Source organism: Panthera leo, chromosome D1 (genome assembly GCF_018350215.1).
Source record: "Panthera leo isolate Ple1 chromosome D1, P.leo_Ple1_pat1.1, whole genome shotgun sequence".
Classification (NCBI taxonomy): domain Eukaryota; kingdom Metazoa; phylum Chordata; class Mammalia; order Carnivora; family Felidae; genus Panthera; species Panthera leo.
Window position 1 is genome coordinate 103,731,686 of NC_056688.1, and position 8,591 is coordinate 103,740,276.

The 8,591-nt window shown below is 37.0% G+C and overlaps 1 protein-coding gene across 1 annotated transcript; it reads right to left on the reverse strand.

Moving 5' to 3' along the window:
* Window positions 1-1,543: 1,543 nt before the first annotated feature.
* Window positions 1,544-2,487, reverse strand: LOC122200189 (olfactory receptor 5AN1). The gene has a single exon (XM_042905668.1). The coding sequence runs from the start codon at window positions 2,480-2,482 to the stop codon at window positions 1,544-1,546; it is 939 nt and encodes a 312-aa protein (XP_042761602.1). The 5' UTR covers window positions 2,483-2,487.
* Window positions 2,488-8,591: the final 6,104 nt, after the last annotated feature.

An 8,591-nucleotide genomic window follows, 5' to 3' on the forward strand; every position in this document is an offset into this window, starting at 1 on the left:
CTTCCTTGGTATGGGGTAAGACCTCACATTCTCTCCCAGAGATTGAGTGATTCCCCTTCTCTCAATTCCATCCATTTGTAAACTTGTGAAAAACCTGGCAAAGGCTTCAAATGCCTCTTCATTTATAATCTTTAATTAAAGAGAACAATTACATGATTCATCAGAATTAGAAGCCCCCCCTTAAAACAGCTTTGAGAACCCAATGAATCTCCAAGGATAATATGTCATTGTAATGACATCTGTTTTATACCAATTGGTTCAAGTCTGAGCAATCTGGCAAATCAGCAGTCAGCTGTTACACAACTTGTTCCCTTTTCAAACAGATCACAAGAACCAAAAGCTTTATGTTCTACTTTACACAAAGAAAACTGGCCAAAGTTAAAAACTCTGCCTCTCCCACTATTATTTCCCCTCTGGCTCTTGAGGCTTCCTAGAAAGTATCAGCATTAGAGTAACTCTAACCATCTACTCCACACATTATATCACCCCACACAACACCATAAATCTCTAGGACATGCAATATTCAACACAGACAATAAACAGAATATATACCAACTTCCCATATTTGTTCTTAGTCTGTAATATTTAATATCCAGTAACTCTATTCTTACAATGAATTTTCATGTAAGTCTCCTCATACCAAACATAAACAGATGCTTGAAATAACAGAAATGATTTAACAGTGTGAAACACTGGCTATGTCAGACAAAGGTAAATTTTCCACATTTAATGGGAGAAAGAGGCTTGAGTCCCACAATATAAAAAACTGATATCAGCTCTGACATGGATTTTGAACATAATCTTCCATGAGAAACACCCACTCGACACTAGAAGCAAGAAAGTAAACCATCAAACTCCTAAGTAAATGGTACTGAAGGGACTACATTCTTCATTCCAATCCTCTTATGATTTAAATCACTTTTCCTTCATAAGATTACAGCTGGTAGAGACTGGATGTGAACAAACTTATTGGATGATTAGCCCTGAAAGAGGCCTTAGACAAACAGTAGCTATCTCAGACTGCTCTTCCCAGGAAACTCAACCAGCTAATTGTATAGCTTTATCTGTTTTCAAAGGCACATTCTGTGTGTGCGTTTATTCCCACTATGGCAGCAATACAGAACAAACATCAATCACCATCATGTCTGGATTACGCTGCATCAAAATATTTGAAGACAAAATCTCTACACTCCTGGGGATCTCTGTCACGTACTGCTCCTTCATGATCAGAGGGCTGAGACAGCAGGACTCAATCTCCAAAGCAAAAATAAGTAATGAGTTTCTACACCTTGACATTTTACAAATACTTGAAAGTTACTGATAAATGATGAGGCCACCCCTCATGTAGGGTGAAAGTATGAATCTCCAGGACTTAAACGTATTGTGTTTGTGTGGAATCAAGTCACTTGTCAGTCCATTTGGCATATTATCTGTGTCAAATTAAGCTTTCTTTATCCAAAGGTAGTATGAATTTTGTTGTAGTCCATTCATGTGCATATTATCGACGGTTAAGGTTTCTGGTAGGACAAATCTGGACAGAACCTCAGCAGTAACATCTCTTCTTTTGTATCCTCTTCAAGGCATCTTTGATTTCCTTGTTCCTCAGACTGTAAATCAAGGGATTCAACATGGGGATAACCACAGTGTAAAAAACCGATGCAAATCTGTCAAAACTGGAGGAGCCACCAGAGCTGGAACTCAAATAGACAAACATACCTGAGGTATAGAAGAGGGACACTGCTGTCAGATGAGAAGCACAGGTGTTGAAAGCCTTGGACCTGCCTTTAGCTGAAGTGATCTTCATGATAGAGATGACAATATAGCCATAGGATATCATGATGATGAAGGCATTTGTTATCCCAAAGATCACTGTTAATATAGCAGTCAAGAGTTGCACAAAGAAAGTGTCAGTGCAAGACAGGACTAACAACTGGGGCATGTCACAGAAGAAGTGGTTGATGACATTAGGCCCACAGAAGTGAAGCTGAAGTATGGCACACAATTGGGATACAGAAGCAGAGAGTCCAGCCAGATAGGACCCCAGCACCATCCGAATACAAAGGGTGGGTGACATGACTGATGAATAGAGAAGAGGATTACAAATGGCGGCATATCGGTCATAAGCCATGGCTGTCATGAGACAAGACTCACTCAGTCCCATGATTGAAAAAACAAAGTATTGAACGGCGCAACCCACAAAGGTGATAGTTTGCTGCTCTTGGAAAAAGCTGGAGAGCATCTTGGGGGCTGTGGAGGTCACATAGCAGATATCCATGAAGGACAGATTACTGAGGAAGAAGTACATGGGTGTGTGGAGGTGAGAGTCCATCCTTATTAAGATGATGAGGCACAAGTTCCAAGTCAGAGTCATAATGTAGATGAGCAGGAATACAACAAAGAGCACTGCTAGGATTCTGGGGAAATCAGAGAATCCCAAAAGGATGAAATAAGTGACCTCTGTAATATTTCCTCCCCCAACCATTTGCTTGGTGCTTCTAAAATCAGAGAACAGAGAATGTTCTGCTGACTCAGGTGAAATGACAGCATTACACTGCTCACTTGTGCCATTCCTTCCTCCAGTGAGTACTGGGAAAGAAGCAAACAATGCCTCACTGTCCTGATGAGAAGACCCCAGCTTTTCATCTCAAATTATCAAGAAATGACTTTAGTGTTTTAGTTTCTCAATTATTTCATGAAATCTCATGAAAATCAGAGATATTTTCAACTTTGAGAACTTAAAAAAACAAATGCTGTGATTCTTACAGACATCATTCATTGAAAGTTTTTTAAAAAGCCTTTGGTAATTTATTATAGAACTTCTGCTTTATAAGAGCATAAGTGGCATCACCTCCAGATTAAAACTGAAATAGCCGTTCAGTTCCAAATAGTGATCTAGATAAATTTTTAAAATTTATTCTTTTACCCTTAAGAAAAGTAACTTAACCCATTTGTAATAATTTCACAAATTTTTATGCAAATGTATTTGACATATCATCTCCCAACTGGCCTGGAAAACTGTATCATAACTTTACTCTGATAATATTTTCTTGAGGCACAGCATATGTGCCCAATAAAGTTATGGAACACATCTTCTTAGGGAAGTCTTCATACTTAGTATTCCAAAAGGAGGCTAGGATAGCTCACTATTGACCCCAACATTTTTTTTTCAATTTTAAGGTATTTTTCTACATGAGAAATAGCATGGTACTGTGGTTAAAGGTTCAGACTTTAAGAGTTTTTTCTGATACCCTCCCACTTTATGAACTTGTCCAAGTAGCTCAAACACACTAAGATTGACTTGCTCAAAATAAAGTGAGAACCTTAAGAGCCCCTGGACTATAGGGTTACTAGGAGGTTTATGAGAAAACTCATGAGGATGCTGAGCACACATCTGAACACAGTAATTGTTCTATATGTGTTGGCTATTATTATCCTGGATTGCTTACAGATAACCATGAATGACAGCTATTTCCATGGATAGAAATGTCAACAGTGCTAGAGTTGTATGGGTTAATTTGAGATATTTCCTGAGATATCACTGGCCTTGTAGACTATCAGGAATTATTACCTCTAGACAAATGTAGATTTGGACCTCATGTGGAAGCAAATCAAACCACCTGGGGCTATGAAGACACAAACCACATAATTAATTTTCTATTTAGGATGCTTGAGTTTGAGTATACTTGGTCCACTGGCAACTAGTATCAAGTTATATGGGCCTTGATACAGAGAAAAAGTAAATAATTTCAATTACCAAGTACTATATAGCTATAGTTCATATTTTTTATTGATATAGTCATCATATTATGGCTTACTGAAGATTCATAATAGATTGCAGCTATGGCCTATGCTCCATAAACAATCTGTCCTTCCTTGAGATGAAAGAATAAATCAATGAGAACAGTTAAGAAATTTTTGAAAAAAGGTAAATAATTAAAAAGACATGAACTTTCAAATAATAAAAAGTATTATAAACACTGATAACTCACTATTCTTATAAAAATAGATGGGTCAAAAGAATATATAGAAATTTTAGAAAAATTTAAATTTGGTAAGAGTTAACAAATGGTAAGTATTTAAACTGATAAAGGTTAAACTCTTGTAATGCATTTATATAATTTCGGTATGCAGAAAAAATCCTGAAATACAACACCAAAACAGAAACTACAAGAGAAAAATATGAACTAACACTTAAAAACTTGGTCACATCAGAAAAATTCACTTATGTAAAATACTTTTGAAATACAATTGATGAGGGAAAAATAGTTACAAAAGACAAAAAAGACAATATAGTAATGTCCTTAATATAAATAGGGATGGGGAATTCACATTTACTACTGAGGGTAGAAGATGTTTCCACCTTCCTGGAGGAAAAAAAATTTGTTTTATACAATATCTCTATCTCTGTCTCTTTCTCTTTCTCTCTGTCTCTCTCTCTGTCTCTCTGTCTCTCTCTCTCACACACACACACACACACACATACACACACACACACACACACACACACACACACACACACACACACACACAAACCACACAACATGTGAGCCAATTACAAACGTCAAAAGTAATGACTGGTATGATTTTGATTGCCTTCCTTAGAAGTTTCTGTCTTTGATCAATTTTCCACAACTTCTATAAATAAGAAATAAGGTATTAAGATATATAAATCCTTAATAGTAAGCACAGATTGGGAAAGAAAGGGAGAATGGAAGGGCAAATGATGGAGAAAGTGAGAATGACAAATAAAACAGACTTTCAGAATTTCCTGAATTTTACCTACTGCCCATGTCAACCTTCACAAGTTATTAATTAACCTCTCTGTGCCTCAGTTGCCTCATCTATAAACAGGGCTAATAACACTACCTCATATGACTGCTGCAAGGACTGAATGACATAAAGGGCTTCAAACAGTAAGGGCTCAATAAATGTTAGCAATTATCATCCCCATTATCATTCCTCTCTGTGAAAGAAAAATAAGGCAAAATGAATACTGAAAAGTCAAGGAGCACTTCACACAATTCTTTTCTAAATTAGATGGTCTCTGTGCTAGACTCAAGAATATTGTCAATCAATGACTATAGTTATTTCTATCTCATAGTGTTTTGTTATCCTCCAGTTGGCTGTGAACGTCTGATGCCACTTTTTGTGTTTTACCACCACCAAGTACTCTTGAGGTGACGATACTAGGTACAGTACATGGTACAGTGGAGATGTTTCACTATTGAGTGATAAGCATCTTGTATGCTAATGTTGGCATAACTGAATAAATACATGATAAACAAATGGTTCTTTCACCCACTTTTGGATATAAAACTAAAATTATCTTATTTCATTTCAATTATGGTTTTAGGAACTTGGAAATCTTTCTGTTTACTCTTAAAATAAGTGTTGCCAATATTAGTTCTCCACTATTTTATCCAAGATGAGTTAGAGTCAATGAAAATATTTTCCAAATATGAACTTCTGTGAACAACATCCCCCAATACACTAACATAATTGATTGATTCTGTGAAAATAAGTCAATCTCCTGTTCAATCATTTGCAGTAAAACTCTTCACTTTCTTAATACATTTTGTTAACAGAGGTAACCAGAACTAAAAGTATTTTATGTAACTCATAACTCCAAAAAAAGATAAGGAATTGTAGACTGTTTACTAACTCATGATAAAATACACCTGGTGAAACTTCGGTAAGTCATAGGAAAAGGGAAAAATTCTGAATATATTAACTCTCTTTGGTTAAGTTTTTGCGTGTGTTCACCATCTCCAAGACAATTAAAAGAAAACGTGACTGATGTAGATATTAATTAGACATTTTACTATGTGCATCTAATCAAAACCTTTCAAATTCTGATAACTAAAGACATGGCCAGTTTATAAGATTGTGCAGGGCACAAAATAAGGTTAGGAAAGCCAAGATGTTGCTGAATGAAGAACAAGTTTTACAAAAAGGTTAAAAGAGATAGTTAGACTAACAACTACCTATGCCTGGAGTGGGGCATCTCTGATATCTGTGTTACCAACACTGGTGCCTCCTGACTCCCAGGGTCTCCAAAGAAGGCCATGGAGAGCTATTTGATGTATTTCAAAAAGCCAATCGAATTGTACTTGAGTACTTTCTCATGTCATTACTTAGTGAACAGCTTGCCTTTTGCTACTCAGAAATTATGAACCGAATTATTTATGTAAACAGCAAATAAATTAGTATCTTTTCAAAAACATAATCCTCAAGGAAAAAAATTAAATTAAAAGGGTCCTTGGGATGGTCAAAGTTGGAAAACCTAGACAAGAATGTGTGATCTTAGGAAATTCCCCTGAAAGCCAGTAAATTGCTATTTTGAATTCAGTGCTCAATTATTGACTTCTAAAATTTGTTAGGCTTTATAAACATTGTCTCATTAGATGCTAAATGATCTCATTATCTCCCTCTTTACAGGTGAAAGAACAGAAGGTAACAGAGCTTAAGATCACATCCATAAGAAATTGCCAGAACTGGAACTCAACATTCATCCCTCACCCCAGAATGATCCCTGATATTTTAGAGTAGAGATTAATCTTTTCAAGGAAGGTCAGAGACATTCTATAGGTAAAAAAGAACCCAAGGAAGAGCCCACCGGGGAGAGTGTGGGAGTGAGGATGGGAGAGGGAAGAGGTGAAAGAATGGGAGAGACTGAGGACCATAAAACCTTGCTCCACACAGGTCCTACTGGAAGAATCACATGGCTATTAAGATAGCACAAAATCCACTGTTCTCACTAAATCTTGCCCTCTCACCTTGACCCAGATTTCCCAAGAAGACAGAGCTCTTATCAAAGGTTAAAACTGCTTATTTTTTTTCCAAAGGAATTTTCCAGTTGGGCCCTATTGTGCTCCAAGATGGGAGTCTTTGGCTTTGAAACTGGCTGTCCGCTCAGGGCAAGAGAGATGCCCACAACTGCGATCCTCTTAAATATGTTATTAAGAGCAGAGGTAACACGAGAAAAGACAATTAGAGGGAGAAAACCCTCAGGTACGCTCTCTGGAGTCATGGTTGTCATGGAGTTTTTGTCCCTGCTAATTTCACGCCCCACTTTGCCATGTCCCTTCTGGATCCATCCCTGACATCCCCACAGTCCAATAATGTTCTCATGATTGTAGTCTTTCTATTGGAAACTTAAGAGTCATTAGAGCTGGAAAGAACCTAGAGATCATCTAGTCCAATACCATCAATTACCAGGTGAGGAACCTGAAGCCAGGGAGCTAAAAGATTTGCTCAAGATGACACGGCTAGCTGGTCAAATACCTTAATTAAAATAAATTAAATACATGAGCATTTCCCTCTGTACAAAACACTTTCATTTTAGATATAGACATACATAAATTTTCTCAAATACCTGACCAGACTCAACCATCACAGAGCACTGTGAGTCACACGTGCCATTATTTCCTATGCATAATGAAGAAACTGAGACAATAAGGAAAACAACAAACTAAATCATGGCAGAGTCACGACTTATCATGGTTACAACCTGGGACATGGGTATCAACCAATCTGATGACTTGATGACTGTGTGACCTTGAACAAATTAACCTCTCCAAGCCTCAGGATTATCATAAAATGGGGTTGATAGTAGTAGCTACTTCATACAGTACGTCTACATAGAATCAAGTTAGATAATGCATGTAAAGTACTTACCAGGGGGTGTAGTACAAGTATAACTTCCATTAACAGTAGGTGTAATTTGTGTGTTCTGATCTGGAGTTCTTTACAACGTGTTCTGCTGCATTACTAATCCTTCACTAAAAATACCTACTTAAGATCATTCCCACAAACACTTTTGCTTGTTTGTTTCTAGGTTTTTACAAGTGAAACTCCTCTATCCTGCCAGTTACTAGGGATGCAGAGATGCTCTAGAAAAGTCTCATCCTTGGTTTGATCTACTTCAGCTATTCTTACCTCCAGGGAGAAAAGGGTGGGTGGGCAACGAGTTAATTATTTAACTCTCACTGATAGGTTAATAGTTATATATTCCCCCTGATAAGAACTGTAATAACTTTACCCTTGAATCTAGACAGGTTCTTAAGATAGCTTTAAAGATAGAAAACCAAAAGTATAGGCTGTGGTCTCCAGGGCGAAGCAATGGAAGCCATGATTCTGGTCAGTAAGAACCATATATGTTCCACAAATCACACTTTGTGAGATTCAACATTATCTGTGCTGGAAAGAATGTGTCAAATCTCTGTGTGCCCAAAGGTTCTATCTGTAATATATGTAATATAATTTCTCACCTCTCAATTTCATATGGTAACGGAAAAACAAATCAAATCTGTGTGATGTAAATACATGAAATGTGAAGTATTGTATAAATACAAATGCAGTATGTATGAAATTAGTCCATGAACTCTTGTATGGAAAAAAAATCTCTTTTTAAACTTTTTTGAAGTCCTCTTGTTTGGACTCTGAGTACTCATAGAACTCCCAAGTCTGGGGACTCTTCTGCTCCTGATCAACTTAAGGTCCTGGAATCCCTAGAGGGCTCAGATCAGAGACTCAATTCCTGCACCCTAAACACACCATAATAGCCATCATTTCTGAAGTCTTGCACAGTT

Excerpts from the sequence above, each read along its gene's own strand:
- LOC122200189 (XM_042905668.1), bottom strand. The coding sequence starts at position 2,482 with ATGGTTGGGGGAGGAAATATTACAGAGGTCACTTATTTCATCCTTTTG.